The following is a 22,504-nucleotide window of genomic DNA, read 5'->3' on the forward strand; positions in this document are numbered from 1 at the left end:
GGATACCCAAGAAGCACAATCCACCATTACCTCCACGACAGACCGCAACAAGAAGACATAACACAGCCAGACACACCAGTCACCCTACCGTACATAAAGGACATATCAGAGATGACCACAAGACTGCGCAGACCCCGAGGTATCAGATTAGCCCCCAAACCAACAACCACCCTGCGACAGCTACTGACAAATATGTAGGACCCCACACCCACAACCAACAAAACTAACGTAATATACAAAATATCATGCAAGGACTGTGAGAAACATTACATAGGCCAAACTGGAAGAAAACTGGCAATAAGGATGCACGAACACCAACTAGCCACCAAGAGACACACCCAATTCTCATTGATCTCAATACACACGGACAAAGAAGAACACGAATTTGACCAGGACAACACATCGATAATAGCACAAACCAAACAGAGACATGCCAGGGAATTCCTGGAGGCCTGGCATTCCAAGCGGATCTCTGTTAACAAACACATTGAACTGGACCTGATATACAACCCACTGAAGAACAAAACTGGCAGTAATGCCAACCACCCCAGCAAACCAAGGCATACAATTAACAAGCGGGACAGAACACCAATGTTTTACCGGAGGCACACTGACGATGTTACCTCGCAGGGTGATGGAATGTCTGCAATCAAACACACCGGCTTGGCGAGCAAGTCTGCAATCTCACACAAGATCCAATGATTGACTCGGGGATGTTGCTGGACTGGAGAAGATATCATTGATATAGAGGTACAATTCTGTGGATGATGACAGTCTAATGTTATATATTTTGAGTGGTGACTCTTAATGTGTGACACCAAACAGGGAATGTGACCGGGCAACTTGTCTATGAGGAGTCACAAACCCCTAACTTTGACCCATATCTAGCATGGCATTTTCTGGGAGTGGGCATTCAGAAGTGGATGAAATAAAACTAAAAACTGTGGACGCTGGAGAAGTTCTGGTGATGAGTCACTGCACTAAAAATTTTAACTCTGCTTTCTCCCAACAGATGCTGCCAGACCTGGAGTTTCACCTGCAATCTCTGTTTTTGATTCAGAGGTAGAAACTTTGCCCAGTATTTCCCAGCTTCTAATTGAAGGGCACCTGAGCAAATCTTATCACCTACCCTACTGCAAAATCAGGTCAAGGAAGAAACTTTGGAAATTTTCTGATCTATGTAACTAGACAGCATATCATAAGACCATAAGACATAGGAGCAGAAATTAGGCCATTCGGCCCATTGAGTCTGCTCCGCCATTCAATCATGGCTGATAAGTTCCTCAACCCCATTCTCCTGCTTTCTCCCCGTAACCCTTGATCCCCTTGATAATCAAGAACCTATTTATCTCAGTCTTAAATGTACTCATTGACCTGGCCCCCACAGCCTTCTGTGGCAGTGAATTCCATAGATTCACCACTCCCTGGCTGAAGAAGTTTCTCCTTATCTCCATTCTAAAAGGTCTTCCCTTTACTCGAAGGCTGTGCCCTCGGGTCCCGGACTCTCCTACCAACGGAAGCATCTTCCCAACATCCACTTTGTACAGGCCATTCAGTATTCTGAAAGTTTCAATTAGATCCCACCTCATCCTTCTAAACTCCAATGAGTATAGTCCCAGAGTCCGCAAACGTTCCTCATATGTTAAGCTTTCCATTCCTGTGACCATTCTCATAAACCTCCTCTGAACCCGCTCCAGGGCCAGTACATCCTTCCTGAGATATGGGGCCCAGAACTGCACACAATAATCCAAATGTGGCCTGACCAGAGCCTTATAAAGCCTCAGTAGTACATCCCTGCTTTTATATTCAAGTCCTCTGAAAATAAATGCCAACATTGCATTTGCCTTCCTGACTACTGACTCAACCTGCAAGTTTACCTTGAGAGAATCCTGGACTAGAACTCCCAAGTCTCTTTGCACTTCAGTCTTCTGAATTTACTCCCCATTTAGAAAATAGTCCATGCTTTTATTCTTCTTACCAAAGTGCATGACCTCACACTTTTCCACATTTCTCCATCTGCCACTTCTTTGCCCACACTCCTAACCTGTCCAAATCCTTCTGCAGCCTCGCCACCTCCTCAATACTACCTGTCCCTCCACCTAACTTTGTATCATCTGCAAACTTAGCCAGAATGCCCACAGTTCCTTCATCTAGATCACTAATGTATAAAGTGAAAAGTTGTGGTCCCTACACTGACCCTTGCGGAACTCCACTAGTCACCGGCTGCCATCCTGAGAAAGACCCCTTTATCCCCACTCTCTGCTTTCTGCCAGCCAGCCAATCTTCTATCCATGCTAGCACCTTGCCTCTAACACTGTGGACCCTTATCTTACTCAGCAGCCTCCTGTGTGGCACCTTATCAAAGGCCTTCTTGAAGTCCAGGTAGATAACATCCATTGGCTCTCGTTGGTCTACCCTGCTCATTACTTCCTCAAAGAATTTTAGCAGATTTGTCAGGCATGACCTCCCCGTGATGAAACCATGCTGACTTTGCCCTATTTCACTATTCACTTCCAAATATTCAGAAATCTCATCCTTTACAATGGACTCCAAAATCTTACCCATGACTGAGGTTAGGCTAATCAGCCTGTAATTTTCTGTCTTTTGCCTTACTCCCTTTTTAAACAGGGGTGTCACGTTAGCGATTTTCCAGTCCTCTGGGATCCTCCCTGACTCTAGCAATTCCTGAAAGATCACCACTAACGCTTCCACTATCTGTTCAGCTTTAGAACTCTGGGGTGTAGTCCATCTGGTCCAGCTGATTTATCCATCTTCAGGCCAATCAGTTTTACTAGCACCTTTTCCTTGGTGATGGCCACCATACTCAGCTCTGCCCCCTGACTCTCTTGAATTTTTGGGATATTACTCATGTCTTCCACCGTGAAGACTGACGTGAAGTAATTACTCAGTTCCTCAGCCATTTCCTTGTTCTCCACTACTATCTCTCCAGCGTCATTTTCTAGTGGTCCAATGTCCTCTTTTGCCCTTTATATACCTAAAGAAACTCTTAGTCTTCATTTATATTACTGGCTAGCTTACCCTCATATTTAATCTTCTCTCTCCTTATTTCTTTTTTGGTTGCCCTCTATTGGTCTTTGTAAGCTTCCAAGTCCTCTAGTTTCCCACTGCCCTTCGCCACATTATATGCTTTCTCTTTTTGCTTTTACGCTATCCCTGACTTCCTTAGTCAGCCATGGTTGCCTCATCCTCCCTGTACCATGCTTCTTTTTCCTCGGGATGAATTTTTGCTGTGCCTCCTGAATTACTCCCAGAAAATCCTGCCATTGCTGTTCCACTGTCTTTTCTGCTAAGCTCCTCTTCCAGTCAATTCTGCCCAGCTCCTCCCTCATACCTCTTTCGTCGCCTTTAATAAGCTGTAATACCGTTACCTCTGATTCTATCTTCTCTCTCTCAAATTGCAGAGTAAATTCTATCATCTTATGATTACTGCCTCCTAAGGGTTCCTTTACCTTAAGGTCCCTTATCAAGTCTGCCTCAGTGCACAACACTAAATCCAGTATTGCCTGTTCCCTTGTGGACTCCACCACGAGCTGCTCCAAACGTTGCATCCCTGTGAAATAATCTGCCACATGCTCATTTTACAATGAAAAGTACAAATGTGTTGCATTAATAGCTGCACAATTTAGTCCCTAAAATAAGATTAAAAGCCAAAAGAAGTGCAGATGCTGTAAATCAGGAACAAAAACAGAAGTTGCTGGAAACACTCAGCAGGCCTGGCAGCATCTGTGAAGAAAAATCAGAGTTAATGTTTCAGGTCCAGTGACACTTCCTCAAAACTGCAGCCTAAAATAAGATTAACCCTTTAACTAACTATTTCCAGTGTGTGCATGTCTACATAACAGTATATGTTATTTAGAAAGCAGAATACAATTTCCTCTTAGTTAGTATACTGGCTGCTGTAAATCAGCAATCTCTGCAAACACAGTGTTACCAATGAGTGGGAAAATTAGACCAAATCATTAAAGTCAGGCTTTGTATCTGAAATACATAAACGTCCCTTTGGGCCTAAGCTTTAGTCCAACATCAATTGTAAACATTGTTGAACCAATTTCTCCTTTTGTTACCCAATATTCACCTCCCAGGCTTCATTTACGTGAGCAACATTCGCTGTTAGGAACAAGTGAAATAATCACGATTGATACTAACATCCATGTCCATCCTTTTGAATTTATATTTGCACAACTACAACATCTAGACTTCAATCCGAGCGATGATACGGTTAGACAATGTTTAAACTCAACACACCTTTCCCACCCTTTGCCTTTCCCTTAGGAGGCATCTTGAGAGAGAAGGAGACAGACGCCTACCGCCTGATAAAAGGCCTACAGAATTAGAGCTGTCAAACAGCCCGGCGGCCTATTAATGAATACCAAAACGAGATAGCAGTGTCTAGGTTTTCACGTCGTGAGATTTTTTGCGGTGAGACGATTTTTTTCGAAAAGTTCTATATCAGAAAAAGAAAAGACAACTCCTGTCGTCATCAAGCAGCGCCGACGAAGTGAAGGGCCCACAGCGACAAAACAATCTCGGCTGAGTGCGAACACTGAACAGTAAATAGCATTGGGTGAGTAATGGAGATAATCTCCTCATCTGCAGGTTACAGGGTGAGGAAAAGTGCTTTCGTTTTGGATAGAAATGTTAGTTTTTTCTAAATGCTTGGGGGGTGGTGGTTGGATAATAATGCTGAGTCAGGCGCCTCTGCAGCAGTTTATGTCTGAACTTTTAACCAGGAAATGAAAATGAGCAAGAAAATAGTAATATATGTTTACATAGGACGTAAACTCAGGGAGATATTGCTGTGGTTTTCACAATACCGGGCGAGCAATCGAGAGGCTCAGGCTAATGCTCTGGGAACACGAGTTTGAATCACAGCTGATGGAATCGAGAGTTAGTCTTAGGAATGGCGATTATGAAACCATTATCGATTGTTGTAAAAAGATAGTAGGAACTGCAGATGCTGGAGAATCTGAGATTAAAAACTCGTCTCGTTCTCTACTGCCATCAGGGAAGGAAATCCACCATCTTCACCCAGTCCAACCTACAGATTCTAGATCCACGGCAATGTGGCTGACTGTTCTCTGAAGTGGTCTAGCCAGTCACTCCACTCAATTAGGGATGGATAACAAACACTGAGCTTGCCAGTAACACGCATCCTATGGAAGAATTTTTTTTTAGAAAAGATGCCTTTTGTATCATTGAGGTGCCCCATAGTACTTTGGTAAGCAATAGATTACTTTTCAAAATCAATAACTTATTATTTACGTTACTACACCAGATCATTTGCACACAGAAATGTTGTACAAGTAGTAAATTAATGAGTGAATGATCAAATAATCTGTTTGGGGTTTTGCTAGCTGATGCAGGAGTGTTGGGCTGCACCTGATCAAGCAAGTAGGGGCTTTCTCTGAATTGATAAGACACTTGTAATCTTGATCAGCTGGGCCAGTGAGCTGAGGAGTGGCCAATGAGTTTAATTTAGATAAATGTGAGGTGTTGCATTTTGGTAAGGCAAACCAGGATAGGACTTGGACAGTTAATGGTACGACTCTAGGGAGTGTTGCTGAACAGAGCGACCCAGAGGTGCAGGTGCATAATTCCTTCAAGTTCGAGTTGCAGGTAAACAGAGTGGTGAAGAAAGCTTTTGGCACACTTGCTTTCATTGGTCACAATGTTGAGTATAGACATTGGGACATCATGTTGCAGTTGTACAGGACTTTGTTGAGGACACTGCATACAGTTGTGATCGCCCTGCTATTAGAAAGGATGATTTGATTTTGATTTTATTGTCTCATGTACTCAAGTACAGGAGTACAGTGAAAAGTGTATAATGTTGCCACATAACGCACCATCTTAGGTACAAGTACCGACGTACAAAATCTTAAGAATAAAGTAGAAAGAGAGAACAAAGTTAAAAGTAAAATATTGCAGTAATTATAGAATAGTGTAAAATGTATGAAATAAAGTTAAAGTTACACATTGCAGACCTTCTTAGTTTTAAGTAGAAAATAAAGAAATAAAGCTGAAAGTTGAAACATTATAGTCTCTCAAGTGTTTAGCCACAGTTTGAGGAACGACCTTGAGATCAGAAGTCCACGCCAGGCCGAGAGTCTGGCAGACCACGCTGCCAGGCTGGGAGAGCGCCCTGCTGGCTCTGTGCTGAGTCCAAGGCCGGGAGTCCATGGCCAGGAGGAGAGAAAAGAAGGGGAAAGAAAACACAAAAGAGGAGAAAAAACAAAAGCAAATGGATGAAGTGGAGGAGGTCCCTCTGATGCATCTTACTGTGCTCCTATCTTGGAAGATGGATGTTTTTGAACTTGAGGGTGTGCAGAAAATACTTACAAAGATATTGCCAGGACAGGAGAGTTTGAGTTATAGGGAGAACCAGGATGGGCTGGTGGCTTTTCCCTAAAGTGTCGGATGCTGAGGGATGACCTTATATAGGTTTATAAAATCATGAGGGCCATGGAGAGGATGATATCCGAAGGTCTTTTTCCTTGAGTGTTTGAGTCCAAAACTAGAGGGAATAGGTTTAATGTGACAGGGAAATATTTAAAAAGGACATGAGGGGCAACTTTTTCATGCTGAGAGTAGTGCATGTCTGGAATGAGCTGCCAGAGGAAGTGGTGGAGGAGGGTACTATTACAACATTTATAAGGCATCTGGATGGTTATATGAACAGGAAAGTTAGAAGGATATGGGCCAAATGCTGGCAAATGGGACTAGGTCAGATTGGGATGTCTGGTTGGCGCACGTGATTCGGACCAAAGGATCTGTTTCCATGCCGTATGACACTATTAGTAAGGAAATGACGAAGATGAGATTAGACCCAATCGAGAGAAGTGGAAGGAATGAGATGATTGAAAGTCAAGAAAAAGGTTATAAATAAGTGATCGTTTTTCAACGCAGCAACATAATTTTAGAACATTGTTTTTCATGGATCTAGTTATAAAGTTTGCACGTGATTGTGCTGCATTAATTTAGGCTATGTTTATGCTAAGGGCTGTCATTGGAATAAACACAGTTGGAAGTATGATTGCAATGGTTCCCATAACTGAATAATTTGCTGAAACCTAAAATTATGAAGCTCTGACAAAAAGCTGATGCAAAAATTGCTCGGTCTGTTATGTCTTTGCTGCAACAACGAGAGGTGAACCAACCACCCTGTTCTCTCCTTGTAACCTTTGTCTTCAAATATGTAAGTTTCTTACAAATGCATTGGCTCTTTAAACCACTGCCTGTTAAAAACATCCCATGATGATTTTGGTCAAGTGTAGAAATTAACTAGTATCTCTTGAAAAGAGGCAATCCAGTGACCGTCCACAGAGAAAACAAGGGATCAAATGTGAGAACTATCTCTCCCATTCAGAACAGGGAGCAGTATATTTGATGATAATGATATCCATAGGGATGGGTATTGCTAGCCACTTCAGCAAGTGTTCAGTGCTCATGGGGTGTGGGTGGAAGTGCAGTAGTAGTGCATTGTGGCTTTACTATAGGAGACCGGCTATTTTCGGTCTAATTTTCCAGTTTCCTTTTCTTTGTACATCATTTATACTAAGGCCTTGAGCTATCGTGGGCTGCAGCCAATGTCAATGAGCAGAGGAGCTCCGTTTGTTGCTATTTTGAAGGCCTCAGAACCTTAAAATATTCTCTTCAGCCCTCCTTCAATCTCCAGTTTTAAGTATTTGCAATTGTTCCAACACATACCCAAGGGCACATCCCAGCCTTCAAATTGATCCTTATCCATCATACGTGATGATGTTCCTTTTGATGGCGATTTAGGTTAAGAAACTTGAGTTTACATGGCCCCTTTCAGGATTTAAGAAATGCCTCAAAGATAGCTTCAAAGTTAGACAAGTGCTTTTGAAGGATATTCAATGTAGGAGATGACAGAAGTTGATTTGAGCTTGACAATGTCTTAAAATGTGAACGTTTAACAGGCCAGATATATATTTGATCATGTTTGTGTTTCTGGTGCAAGTGTTTATTGTAATGTTGGTGTTGTGTATTTTTATTGATAATGCTAGTTGAGGGCTAATTGTTAGCTAGGACATTCTTTAGGCCAGTAGAATCTTTTATATCCACTTGTGATAACGAATCTCAGTTATAAAATCTCATTCCGAAAACAGTACCTCTAAAAGTGCAGGACCCTCTTAGTGTGAAACAGAAGTGTCAGTTTAGATTGTGATGAAGGCTTGAACCCATAGCCTTCTGATTCATATGTGGGACTGCTCTGATACTTTTGGGGGGAAAAAATGAGAGAGGGCAAGAGACATCCAGAAGACTGTTGTTCTATCCCTGACATAGCGAAATGTCTAGGTATTTCAAGAGGAGGACGAGGAGGTGCAAGTTGACAAAAATAAACCTAAAAGACTAACATGAAAATGAGCTAAGGTATTGAAAGACAAATAAATTTAGGCAGCAAGGCCTACATTGTTGGGGGGTAACATGACTGAAAGGCCTGACTAAGGGAGGAGGGGGAAAATGAGAATCAGACTAGAGTAAGCAGATTGGTTTTGGTTGTGGAAACAAATGTTTATTTAACTTTTTTGTTTTATTGCCTTATTAGGTGTTTCATGTCCTTCTATCTTGAGCAAAAATCTAATAACATTAGGGTGAGCATCTATCATTCAGTGTGAAGCAGGCTGGGCAAGGGTAGAACCACAATTTGAGTTGTGGTATTCTTCAGTGTTAAAATGAACATTCCACACTGTAAAATGAACTTGGGAAAATTGACTTACTCCTGTTTTGAAGCTTCTGTATCTGCTTTTGTTGACATTTCTAGACTATGTTTTTGAAAGTACTGTTTAATTCAAAACCATGATGGTTAACGTTCCTAGACATATTATTACAGTATGCTTATTGTAAAATTAGCAATGACTGTTGTAAAATTTATATCTGCAGCAAAAATAGGATAGATTTGAGTGTTTGGTAAATGTGAGAAAGTAATGAGCAGAGATCCAAAGAAGTATAGCTGTCTCTGTACATAGACTGTTAAATGTAGGGAACAGGATCAAAAAATAATTTAAAAGGGTAATGAAATGTCAGTCCTTGAATTCTAGTCCTCTGAATAAAAAAGAGGAAGGACGTTTTATGAAGTTGTATTAAATTCTGGTTGGACTACACCTGGGATACAGTTCTAGAAACCACACTTCAGGATGTATTGGCTTTGGAAGGTGTGTTGTGCAGATTATCTATTCTTATTCAGAGAGCTGGTGCCGACATGATAGGCTCAATGGCTTTATTCTGCACGGTCATAATCTGTGATTCTGCAGATATTACTAGGGCTCCAAGTCTTGGCTTATGAGGAGAGATGATACAGACTAGGTTTGTATCCACTGGAATATAGAAAAAATTAATTGAAGTTTTTAGGATTTAGAAAACAATTGATGGACTAAAAGTGAAACTTTAATAGGTAGCAACCCACAAATGCATAAAAGGGAAGCATGATCTTTAAAATCAGAGACAAGCTCTTCAGGAGAGAAGTTGGGAAACACTACTTCTTCTCGCACGTCGTAGAATTCTCTCCCGCAAGAAGCAGTAAGTGTTAATTGAATTAATCATGTATAAATTACTTTTTGCCAGTTTGGGATATTAAAGGATGTGGAGCCAAGGCAGTTGCTTGGAATTACCATGATCCCATAAGATGATAGAACAGCCTTCAGGGCTGAATGGTGTACTCCTTTTCCTCCATCTATATGCTCCAATTTGTTGTACATTATCAGTAATTGTGGTACCTCAGACAGATGCAGTGCAAGTTGTTCTTTGTGTGATTTGATGATGCATGGGGATGAAAGATTATGAGGGACATACAGGAATGTGGAGTTGAGGTTAAAATCAGATCAGCTGTTATTTTATTTAATGGTGGAGCAGGTTTGAAGGGCCAAGTGGCCTACCCTTGTTCCTTGCCCTTATGAATGTTTGCATGGTTTCTATCTTGAAGTAATGTTTTGATCTTTTATCAGTAATGTCAGTTTAATCACCGCTATTGTAATGAAGAATTAAACTCCAGTGTAGATTGCTTATTTTTTAGTAATTGCGCAGGGAATTTCAATACCTTGTATTGTGTTTTTACAACATTATACTTTTTGAATGCAAAATTATCCAACACAGCAAATATTTCATCTGTTCGACTTCAAGGACTATCATTCGCTTCTGTTATGAAATAACAGAATTTATGGTTATGAAGTTTGAATTTTGAATTTAGAGAACATATTTCGGATAAATTTGATTTCATAGGCCCTCTTTGTTTCTTTTTCTCCCCCGACCCCATTCTAGATTCACAACAGTGCGAACAGATGTGACATTTTTCATCCAATTTGGCTTGCTGTTCTCGTCCATGTGACCAACACTGATGTTTGTACAGCATGACAGTCCTGAAGCAGTTGCCAGAAGAATATCTGTCTACAACAGCATTCAAAAGTTTAGTAACCAGTGCCGTCTGACCGCACTAGATTACCTTGGTGCTGAAATCACTTGCTGAACATTTTTCAAATTTGGATATGCAATGCCAGTGAACCTTTACAATAGTATTTTATGTTGTATCAAAAACTTGAAGTGAAAAGAGTTTCAGTGCAGAGTTTCCATTGAGCATGCATTTGCTTGTCTATGTGCTTGTGGGAATTATTTTCAAGAGTCATGGGTACTACTCGGAAGTTACACACTACAAAGACTGGATGGGGAAGCTGAAAACAATTCGTAACGGAATTCATAAAATTGACATGTATTTAAATGCAGCACTGGATTTATTAGGTGGAGAGGATGGGATCTGCAAGTACAAATGCAGTGATGGTGAGTAAAATGCATAGTAATTACAGAACTTTGAGGTGAATAGGATGTTGTAATTCCATACAAAATGGTTTAACTCTCTATTTTACAAGTTCTGATGGCATCGCTGCACAGATTTCTATTCTGTTGAATAAGCTTTCTATGAAATGAGGCAATTATTTTCGGGAAATCCATTAATCTGCAGTTTACCAAGTCAGTCATTCTGATGTGCCATCAAATGTTTCTCATCTGAGTTATACAAGGGTTAGTGACGTTTTGTGATAAAGAAAGAAAAATGCCATTTGTCACCAAGTTACTCACTTTATTGAGGCATTGCATTAGATCATCTGAAACAAACTTCAATTCAGAAGTTTTATTACAGAGCGTCATTGCAAATTAGATTGTTCTGATAAGAATGAGTGGTTGTCAAATGAGACATTCAATCTGTCAAAGTTCATTCTTGCAATTAATTTGAAATAATTACAAAGTCCAGGACTGTGTATTTTGTGATGGGGCTGGTCCTGAGGCTCAGTGTAAGAGTTCGATAGTCGATCCGGACCCATGACAGCTGGTACATCCAAAGGACAATTATCCAGGCAGCTACTTGGGTAACATACCTTCCTGAAAAGAGTATGACAATTGTGGGATAAGATCATAACACCATAAGATACAGGAGCAAAATTAGACCACTCAGCCCACCAAGTCTACCCAGCCATTTGATCACAGCTGATAGTTTCTCAGTCCCATCCTTCTGTCTATCCATAATCTTGATCACCTTCCTAATCGAGAACCTATCTATTTCTGTCTTAAAGACACTCCATGGCTAGCCCATGAGCAAGTTTAAATATTGTTTGAATGTTCAGGGTGATGGCTGAGAAGTATAATCTGTGGCAGCAAAAACAGGAGTTGCTGGAAAAGCTCAGCAGGTCTGGCAGCATCTTTGAAGAGAAGTCAGAGTTAATGCTGCAGGTCTGGTGACCCTTCCTCTGGGATGAAAGTAGAAAGCAATAAAATAAGATTAAAAACACTGATAGTGAGTCCAGAAAATGATCTCAAGAAAGAATTGCCAACAATGTAAAAGGGAAAACTCTTAGTGGTATTCCCTGTAAACGTAAATGTGGAAGTAGAGCCTATAAAGGCTTCAATAGATTAGGTAGAGAAATAGCCTACAGTACAGTTATGAGAAGTCCTCCTGAAAATGACATTTTCATTGCCAATAATCAGGAAGATGAACTTGCAACAGATGCAGCATGAAGAAACTTAGTTGGAGGGAATATGTACTTTATTCTGAGATATGAGATATGAGATAAAGGTCAACTGGCTTTGGTGCATGGTTGGAATTGTACTGAAGAGGCCTTGCAGATAAGATCCTTTTTGAATACTACTGTCAATTTGAGGAGTGTGTTACTAAAAATAGAGAATTCAAAATTGGGAGTCAGGCTTGTGTGACTTCTAAATCTGATGTTTTAACTAGTAACCAAAGTAGGTCAGGATTGATGACAAATTTATTCCAATTTTGAGATGTTTATCCCATCCGAGTTACTAGGTCATCACAGAAAGATAATGTTCCATCTAAAGAGACAGAGAAATTGCAAAACTTGATCAATTAGTTGAATTGGTTGTGCATTTGGACAAGATCAGATGCTACATCTGATATGTTGAAGGGAAGTACTTCAGTGAAGCATCTTAAAATATTGCAAAGTGCTGTGGATGCTGAAATAAAACAAAAGACAATACTGAAAAAGTACAGCTGGTCTGGCAGCATTTGTGGAGAGAGCAACAGAGTTTAAGTTTTGAGTCTAGTAACTCTACCTTTCCACAGTTGCTGGCAGGCCTGCTGAGTTCCTCCCGCTCTTGCTGTTTTTGTTTCACATTTCCAGCATCAGCAGACCTTTGTATTTTTTTTATCCACCTTGTTAATTATACTCAATCCTAATCAAGTGATTAGATAGTGTTAACTTCAACTATCTTTCAGTGATTAGTTATAACAGATTCAGATTGCCCAGGATACAATGGACAGAGCCAAGTCAGATATTTTTAATCCAATGATCGGTTACACTTCTGTTAACATATCCAACTCCTACCCTATAAGCTGTTTCGAAATCGTCTGTCTTTAGCCAAGTTGGTCACGGTAACACAGAATGTGACCTGGTTAAGAGTAGAATAATTAACCAAGGTAAAACATACAGCTTCATATGATTCATGACCTATATCGCAATCACAAAGGATGGTTTGCACCATTTTGTAAAGCATTGGTGCTGATGTACAGTTTAGATAATGAATAAATGAGAGTTCAGTATACTATTTTAGCAAATGTCTATAAACAAGATTTGATTTGTGTATGGGGGTGAACTTTTTATTTGTCTGGAGTAAATACATTTTGTGGGAAATGCACTTTCTAACTGTCAGCTTGTAAACAAAAAAAAAATCCTGTTTTCTCAATTTTGTACTCTTCTGTGAGCTAACTGCCTTACTGCAATGCCTGCAGTTCTTGTTGCCAGGCAATGAAAAAATGCCATGCTAGTCAGGGTTTCCTACCTGCTAAGTTATATAAAAATAATGAATCTGAGCCCATGAGACAGTGATTTGAAAGCAGCTCACCTACACAGCAAGTTGTCTTTACGAAAGAACCATTACATAGGTAGAGGTTGCTATACGGTGTATTTAGGAGGTACTGCCTGTGGTTGATGAGTGTGCATGTTTTGTGCTAAAGATGTGGAATTTTATCTGTATGAGTGACAGTTACAAGTATACTTGTTGTTCATAGTAATGTTTAATGAGTGATGTGAAGCTTCTTCATGCTAATTCTGTTACGTTGTTTTGCTATTCTGGAATTTATTTGCTCATCAGGAAAGAAGTTGTGAATGTGTATAGTATGGTACTCTTTTTAAAATAAAACAAACTGTTTTAATTTCTGATTCCAGGAAGCAATATTGGCCCTCTCTTATGTTTGTACTTTTTTTGTGTTTAACTTGAATGAATGTAGTGCATTCAGTACACCAGATGTGATTTCACCCAGGCTTTGTATAGTTGAAGCAAGATCTCTCTACCTACTTTATCAAACTCTCTCCTTGTAATTTTAAACATAGAACATTTTATTTGCAATACTTACAGTAGCACCTATCTTTGAATCAATGACATTTTGATATGTGGCCTATTCCATCATCGAAATTGTGAATAAATATGGTGAATGATTTAATCCCATTAGAGATCCCTGTGAGAGAAGGCTAGCCACATCCTGCCATTTGAAGCACTGACTGTTTCCTGCCACTCAGCCAGATTTCTAACCAAGTCAACAATTTGCCTTCAGTTCTACAAGTTCCGACTTAAGTTGGTGGTCTCTTCTGAGGGACTTTATCTAATGACTTCTAGATATCCATTTAAATAACATTGATAGAAAATTGCCTGTTAACTACTTTAGTCACCTTTTCAAGAAATTCTTTCTCTGTTTCATACCTTTAGTATTTTATCATAGAAGCCCGACAGTGTGGAAACAAGCCCTTCGGCCCAACAAGTCCACACCGACCCTCAGAGCATCCCACTCAGACCCATCCCCCTAATCTACACATCCCTGAACACTACAGGCAATCTGGCATGGCCAATCCACCTAGCCTGCACATCTTTGGACTGTGGGAGGAAACCGGAGCACCTGGAGGAAACCCACGCAGACACGGGGAGAATGTGCAAACTCCACACAGGCAGCCGCCCGAGGCTGGAATCGAACACGGGTCCCTGGCGCTGTGAGGCAACAGGGCTGACCACTGAGTCACTATGCCACCTTTTACTTTATATTGCTTCTAGTTCTTCCTATCAGATTTATATCACTTCACAGTTCCCTGCATTAAAATTAATCTCTGACTTGTCCACCCATTCTACCAGCTTTTTTGGCCCTCTCACCCCCTCTCTTCCCGCAATAACGATAGGGTCCCCTTTGCCCTTACCTACCACCCAACGAGCATCCACATCCAGGGGATTGTTACTGCCGTTTCCACCAGCTCCAGCAAGATGCCACCACCAGACACACATTTCTCTCCCCTCTGTTGTCAGCCTTCTGCAGGAACCATTTTCTCCAGGACACCCGAGTGCACTCCCAACAGCCCCCCAGAGTCCCACGGCACCTTCCCCTGTAATCACAGAAGTTGTAACACCTCCCCGTTTACCTCCTCTCTCTTCAGTATCCTAGGGACCAAATATACCTTCCAGGTGATGCAGCACTTTACCTGCACTTCATTCAATCTAGTCTACTGCATTTGCTGCCCACAATGTGGTCTCCTGAACATTGAGGAAACGAAGCATAGACTGGGTGACCGTTGTGCAGAATACCCACATTCTGCCCGCAAAGAAGACTCTGATCTCCCAGTTGCCTGCCACTTCAACACACCACCCTGTTCCCTGGCCAATGTCTCTGTCTCAGGCTTGCTGCAGTGCTCCAGTGAAGCTCAGTGCAAGCTGGAAGAACGATACCTTATTTTCTGCTTGGGGACCCTGCAGCCTTCTGAACTCTACCTCGAGTTCAATAACTTTCGAGGTTGAACTCTCCCACGTCCTTACCTCAACCCCACACACCAGAGATAACAAGGTGTAGAGCTGGATGAACACAGCTGGCCAGGCAGCATCAGAGGAGCAGGAAAGCTGACGTTTTGGGTCTGGACCCTTCTTCAGAAATGGGGAAGGGGACTCTGAAATAAATAGAGCGAGGGGGAGGCGATGATAGAAGATGGATAAAGGAGCAGATAGGTGGAGAGAAGACGGACAGGTCAATGGAGGCGGGGATGGAGCCAGTAAAGGTGAGTGTAGGTAGGGAGTTGGGAGGGGGGTTGGTCAGTTGAGGGCAGGCCTTGTTATCACATAGTCTGCCATTACACATAACCTATTGTTAGCCACTAACAGTCCCCATTAATAGCTATTCACCCTCCTAGCTGGAATGTTAGCTACTCCTTTGCCCAACTGTTCTTGTCTTTTTTGGGCTTTATCCCCACCTATCATTTATTCCTAATCCCTCCCCTTATCCTATCTTCTGCACATAAACCAACATTTTCCCTGTTACCATCAGTTCTGAGGAAGGGTCACCAGACCAGAAGCGTTAACTCTGATTTCTCTCCATTGATGTTGCCAGACCTGCTGAGCTTTTCCAGCAATTTCTGTTTTTGTTTCCACCAGCATGTTTGTTTCTTGAGTGTATTGTCCCCATCATAGTTAACAATGTATCCAAGTTTTTTGCCATCTGTTAACTTTGAAATGGTGCCATATACATCATGTCATGCCCTTCAGAGTATTACTAAAAAAGGCAATTTTACTAGGACTGACTGACCCCTGGAGAAATCCACTGTATACTCTCGTCCAAATGACAAACAATTATTCACCACTACTTTCTATTTCCTGTCACTCACCCAGCTTTAAATCCAGGCTGTGGCTGTACTTTTTTTTTATTTTGAGGGATTCAGCTTTGCTTTTTTGTGACTTTTTATTTGCTAATCTATGTACACTGCATCAATTGCATTCTGCTCATCAATTCTCCTTGTTACCACCTCAACGTTCTCAGCAAGTTAACTAAACATTTGTTCTAGCTTTTCTGAATTAATGCACACTTGTCCTGGCAACTTGTAAATTTTGTCCCAGATTATCATTTCTAAAAGCTTTCCCACCACCAAGTTTAAATCAGCTGGCCTGCAGTTGCTGGGCTTACACTTTTTCTTTGGAAGAAGTGGATAATATTGCAGTTCTCTGGTTCTCTGGACAAATTTCTCCATCTAAGAATTGAATTGAATTAGCTTTATTGTCATATACTCAAATGAGTGCAGTGAAAATTTACAAGTTGCCACTTAAGGTGCCATCTTAGGTACAAGTTTCCTAGGTTCGGATTCTTCAATACAAGTTCTTAGGGAAAAAAAAGTAGAAAAATAAAGAAATAAAAAGCCAGCATTACAGATCATTGGAGTAAATTAGAAAAATAGACAAATAAAATTCCACAATAACAGTCCTTTCAAGCCAGTCCATGCCAGGCCTTGCATCTCTTCAAAGCTGGAAGTCCACCTTGGGCCAGAAGACCACCATGAGGCTGCTGAGAGACTGCCATGTTGAGCCACAAGAGACTGCGGGCCAAGAGGACGCCACACAGGGCCAGTATGATGCCTTGCTGGGTCAGCGCTAGGCGATGAGTCCAAATCTGCGCTGAGGCCAGGAGTTCAGGATATCACTGAGAAGAGAGAGGGAGATAAAAGAAAAAACTAACAACGGAGCAGAGGAGCTCTGGCTGAAGTGTCCTACACTGCTGCCATCTTGAAAAATAAAGAGCAGATTGGACAATTATGGCTAGTAAATCAACAAATTCACCATTGCTTAATTATCCCTTTCCCTCTCCCACTTCTCTTTTATCTATCTGTCTTTTCTAGGCCCATTTTGATTTAGGAATATTTCATGTCAAAGCTGCCCTTTTCAAAATCAGGTCATGTATTGCTGCCGTAGCATATTACCATGCAGTGATCTGTGCTTGTATCTCACCAATCTTATTTAACAGGTTTCAATTGTCTACATAAATGCACTGTAAACATAACTTGCATCTTATTGCAGCCCTTCTTGGTCTGGGCTCACCTAATACTTTGCAATTTCTTATTATTGTGCTGTTCCACTATTTTTCTGTACCTTGCTTCTCCTTTCCACTGCTATGTTTTGGCATCCATCCCCGTGACAAGTTCATGTAAATCCTCTTCCACAGAATCAGCAAACTGTCATACAACAACTTTGTTTCCAAATATGTTCTGATCTGCATTGGTCCTGCCACTGCCACACGTGTTCCCAATGGCCCAGGAACTAAGAGAAGATTTTCTTTCTGTACCATCTCTTCAGCCACACATTCATCTGCTTTATCTCCCAGTTAAATTCACTAATACATGATATTTACGTAATTCAGTAATTACATTTTGAGATCTTGCTTGCTCTTGTTTTTCCTAGTTCCTTAACATCTGTCTGGAGTACCTCCTCTTTCTTTCTACTAGTGCAGCTGGTTTGGTTATTAACTGGCATTCTCCACAGTATTCAGAATTGGAAAGCAGTGAACTGTGTCACCAACTGCCTGGGCCTCTTTATCTAACTGGTGTTCACCAATTTCCTCTCTCTACATTGTCTTAACTTGCAGGTGGTCACATCCAGAAACGTGAATTAGTTTATGATCACTTTGTTAAATGTTCATGCACCTTTATGCTCTTAAGTAAATCTGGCACATTCATAAATCTAATATGAAATATGCTCTTGTTTGGTTTGTATAGGAAGGAAGAGGCCATTGAGCCTGCTGAGCATCCTCCAGTCATTCAATTAGATCATAGCCAATCATATACCACAATGACGCAGTTCTGAGGAAGGGTCACTGGACCCGAAACGTTAACTCTTTTTTTCCTTCACAGATGCTGCCGGATCCGTTGAGCATTTCCAGCAGCTTTGTTATTCCTGATTTACAGCATCCGCAGTTCTTTCAGTTTTTATGTATCACAATGCCACTTTCCCACGCAATCTCCTTATCTTTAGATTCCTGGAGACTAATGATATAAATCGACTTCTGTCTTGAACCTGCTGAATGATTAAGTTTCCATAGCAATCTAGGTAAAGAATTCCAAAAATTCACCACCCTCTGAGTGAAGAAATGCCTCTTCATCTCAGTCTTGTATGGCTTTGTCCTTATCCTGAGATTATGTCCCCTCGTTCTACACTTACCAGACACGAAAAACATCTACATCCAATCTGTTAGGCTCAGTAAAATTGTTTTAAGTTTAAACAAGGTCACCTTGCTGAGACTTTAGGGAATATAGGCCCAGTGTCCATCTATCCTCCTAAAGCAAATTCCACAATTCCAGGGATTTGAACTGGCGCACCTCTTTTGCACTCCCTCTTTGGAACTATTTCCTCCCTGTAGATGAAGGAATCAAAACTGTACAGAGTATATCAGGTGACTCAACACAACTCTATGCAACTGCAGCAAGGCACCCGTATTCCTGCACTGAAATCCGATTGCAATGTAGACCAATGTATCATTTACTTTCCTAATTGCTTGCTGCACCTGCATGTTATCTTTAAGTGACTTATGAACGAAAACATCTTTTGGGGGCGGGGGAGTAAAAAATGAATGAGGATACCTCAGGTGGTTGTTGTGCAGTGTTGTGTCCCTATATCTGAACCAGGAAGCCCAGGTTCAAGCCCCATCTGGTCCAGAGGTGTGGATCATAACACATCTGAACAAGTTGATGAAAAATATCTGAATGAGATCACTTTTGGGCACCCAAACCTTTTACAAATTAAGAAATATTCAGCCTTTGTGTTTTTTTTTTTTCTCTATCAAGTTAATAACGTCAACTTATTACATTGCATCTGCCATGTTCTAGTCCATTTACATAGCCTGTCCAACTCCTCCTTGTATCCTCATCACATTTCAGTGTCATCAAAAATAATACAATTGATTCCCACATCCAAATCATTGATTCATGTATATCGTGAACAGCTGTGGACCTAGCATTGATTCTTCTGATATTTCACTAGTAATAGCCTGCCATCCCGAGAATGATTTTCCTTATTTTTACCCTCTGCTTTCTATCAACGAATTCTCAATCCATACTGGTGCATTTCATCAGATCCTTTGTGCTCCACTTTTATTTATTAACCTCTTGTGTGAGACCATATCAAAAATCTTCTGACAATCCAACTGCAGCACACACCCTGGTCCTCCTTTGTCTATGTTACAGGTAAGATCTAAAGAAAATATTTTAAAAATATGGTAACACCACTGCCTGCAAGTTCACCTCCAAGCCACTCACCATCTGACTTGAAAGTATAATGCTGTTCCTTCAGTGTTACTGGGTCAAAATCCTGGAATTCCCTCCCTATGGCATTGTAGGTCTGTCTGAACAAAACGAGCTGTAGCAGTTCAGGAAGGCAGCTCAACAACACCTTCTCGAGAATAATTAGAAATGGACTGTTTATTATTGCTCTCCTAGACCATGAACCCATCTTAAATGAAACAAAGAACTGTGGATACTGGAAATCTGAAAGAAAAGAGCAATTGCTGGAGAAACTTGGGTCTGGCAGCATCTGTGGACAGAAAGCAGAGTTATTGTTTCGAGTCCAGTGACTCTTCAGAAACTGCAGCCTCTTAACAAACTCAATAAACTTAAAATTGCTACAAATTGCTAACTGCTTACATTAGACAACTGTGTTTTAAGGGTAACCCTTAAAATGATCAAGTATGGTGCCTAGAATTGTACACAGCATTCCAGCTGAGGCCAAAGCATGATGTGAGTCATTTAGCAGGACTACCTTATTTTGTATTTAATGCTGCTATTTACACACCCTGAAAGCCCATACACTTACCTGTCTTCTCAACTTGTCCTGCCACCTTCGAAGATTTTTTAAAATGCTCCTCCAGGTTACTGTGCTCTGAACTTAAAATGATTCATGCTGCCTGTCCATTTTAACAAAGTGCACCATTTCATACTTAATCTGCATGAAATTGCATCTGCTGTTTCAGAAGTCTATGCCCATCTGAAGTCTGTTATTTTGAACATTATTTGCTAAGTTGCTAAGTTTTTTTTTTAAATCATCCACAAAGTTCAAAAGTTGTGTTGCCTAGACCCATGTCCAAGTCATTTACATATATAATGAGCAAAGCTTTGTTCCTAATACTGACCGCTGAGGAACCACATGACAAACTCTGTTCAGGCAGATAAAATGTTGTCTTCACCACTTTGTGCTACAGTTATATACCCAAGTCACCATTGTCTGATTGATACCTTGAACCTCTGTTTTCAGAATAAATATTATGTGGTACTTTCTTGGATGCTTTTTAGAAGTTCATACCAACAACATCTACTGTGCTAGTCTCAGCAGCTAATTATGTTACTTCATCAAAGAACTCCACTTTAGTGAGGCCTGGTTTGGTTTCCATGAATTGGGATTGAATATTCCTTATTAACCGGTGCTTCTCAAGGTAAAATTAATTTTGTCATTAACAATGACTTTGACATTTCTTGAACAGGCTGTAATATTTGCAATTCTCTGGTACCACTTGTATGATCGAGCAGTTATAATTATATTGACAAGGATAGCCAGAAATATTTTGCAATGGAGACTGATGATGTTAGCCATCTGGAAGGGAATTCAGCATACTAAACTTTTATTTTTCCTTGCAGGATCTAAGCCAACTCCTCGCTCCAATTATAAGCCTCCTCCGCCCAATGGATGTGGCTCTCCTATGTTTGGAGTTCATGTAAGGAATACTTTGTCAAAGATTTGCACCTTGCATCTTTCTTAATTTTATTAAATCTCAATAATGAATGAAATTCTTCAATGATTTCTCGAGTAATCAATATAAATTTACTGAACAGAATGTTTTATTGGTATTTCATGCTGGGATTGTTGCATATCTGCAAAGTCAGTAGACTGAGTAAAATTACATGCTTTGTTAAGATCCCAGCTGAAGGGATTGTGGACAAGTCAGATTCCAGCAAGGATGCTGGCTTGATAGATCATATATTTAATTTTTTTGCAGTTGGTTAACATGGTGTTTAGTCAATGAAACAACTTACATAATGCTATTAACATTCTTCATTAGCAGACCAAAAATTTATTACACAAAGAAAACAAAGCTTTAAATGTCGAAGACAGATATTGATGCAAAAATCAAAACAATATTTCAACCTGCTTTCCAAACCATGTACTACAGAGACTTAATTCCCAGAAAAATATCATTCCTCCATCAGCTGTTTAAATCTTTAATTAACTTTCTTATTTGTTTTTCTTGATCTGCAGTGACAATTTTACAGTTGACTTCCAAGTCTGATGACATGGTTCTTTTGTAGTTCTGATGGCCCAAACTTTCTCATTTTTAACAATGTATGGTTTCTAATCAAACTCGTCAAGCTTGGAAGCTCAGAAACCACTTCTGAAATGACTGGTCCCCCGAAATGGGTTGATTCACCTGCGAGGAGAACCTTTTCTGTATTCTGGACTTCTGGCTTATCTGAATGAAAACTTTGAATCTTCAATTCTGAAATCAAAACTAAACTAAATGTCTTAATGTATTTACTCTGCAAGTCAGAAACCCAACAGACTAACTATTTTAGAGGTAGTAGGAACTGCAGATGCTGGAGAAAATGAGACAACAAAGTGTAGAGCTGGATGAACACAGCAGGCCTAGCAGCATCAGAGGAGCAGGAAAGCTGACATTTCAGGCCTAGACCTTTCTGAAGAAGGGTCCAAACTAACTCTTTTCTCCATTAACACTGTTCTCTCAGGTTCTGAACTGAAATCACATTCTTTCCTGGAACTAATGTAGTAAGGTCACTGTTGAAAAGGTCAGGAAGTCAATTTGAAACCAAAAATCTTCCCAGAGCCGTTTCACATCCATTCTGTTCTATTCTGAAATCCAAATCCAAAAATACAATATGCAATACACCTTTCATCATACCTCCACAAAAGAAAACCTCAAAATATATCCTTCAGAGACATTTTCACTTTTCATCAAAAAGTTCTTTGCACTATTTCTGTGGCACAGCAATCATATTTGCCTGAACTATATACCTTTCCATGCAACCATATCCTATGTCAGTGCATTTTGATCATAGTATCTGTTTCATTAATATTTGTTCTTGACAAAGTATTTGCTATATATGGGGACCAAAAACAAAGTTGCTGGAAAAGCTCAGCAGGTCTGGCAGCATCTGTGAAGGAAAAA

General features: G+C 40.5%; 1 protein-coding gene across 2 annotated transcripts; it reads left to right on the forward strand.

Moving 5' to 3' along the window:
- The first annotated feature begins 4,388 nt into the window (after nt 1-4,388).
- LOC109919356 (phospholipase A2, group XIIA) lies at nt 4,389-21,598 on the forward strand. 2 transcript variants are annotated; one of them, XM_048605202.1, is made up of 4 exons: nt 4,389-4,585; nt 10,300-10,812; nt 20,961-21,037; nt 21,580-21,598. In XM_048605202.1, the coding sequence occupies exons 2-4, from the start codon at nt 10,614-10,616 to the stop codon at nt 21,580-21,582; spliced, it is 279 nt and encodes a 92-aa protein (XP_048461159.1). In that variant the 5' UTR covers nt 4,389-4,585; nt 10,300-10,613; the 3' UTR covers nt 21,583-21,598. The 2 variants fall into 2 exon arrangements, with proteins under 2 accessions (XP_048461159.1, XP_048461160.1); XM_048605203.1 differs by having other exon boundaries at nt 4,580-4,625.
- Nucleotides 21,599-22,504: the final 906 nt, after the last annotated feature.

This window comes from Rhincodon typus, chromosome 14, assembly GCF_021869965.1.
Source record: "Rhincodon typus isolate 14 chromosome 14, sRhiTyp1.1, whole genome shotgun sequence".
Classification (NCBI taxonomy): Eukaryota; Metazoa; Chordata; class Chondrichthyes; order Orectolobiformes; family Rhincodontidae; genus Rhincodon; species Rhincodon typus.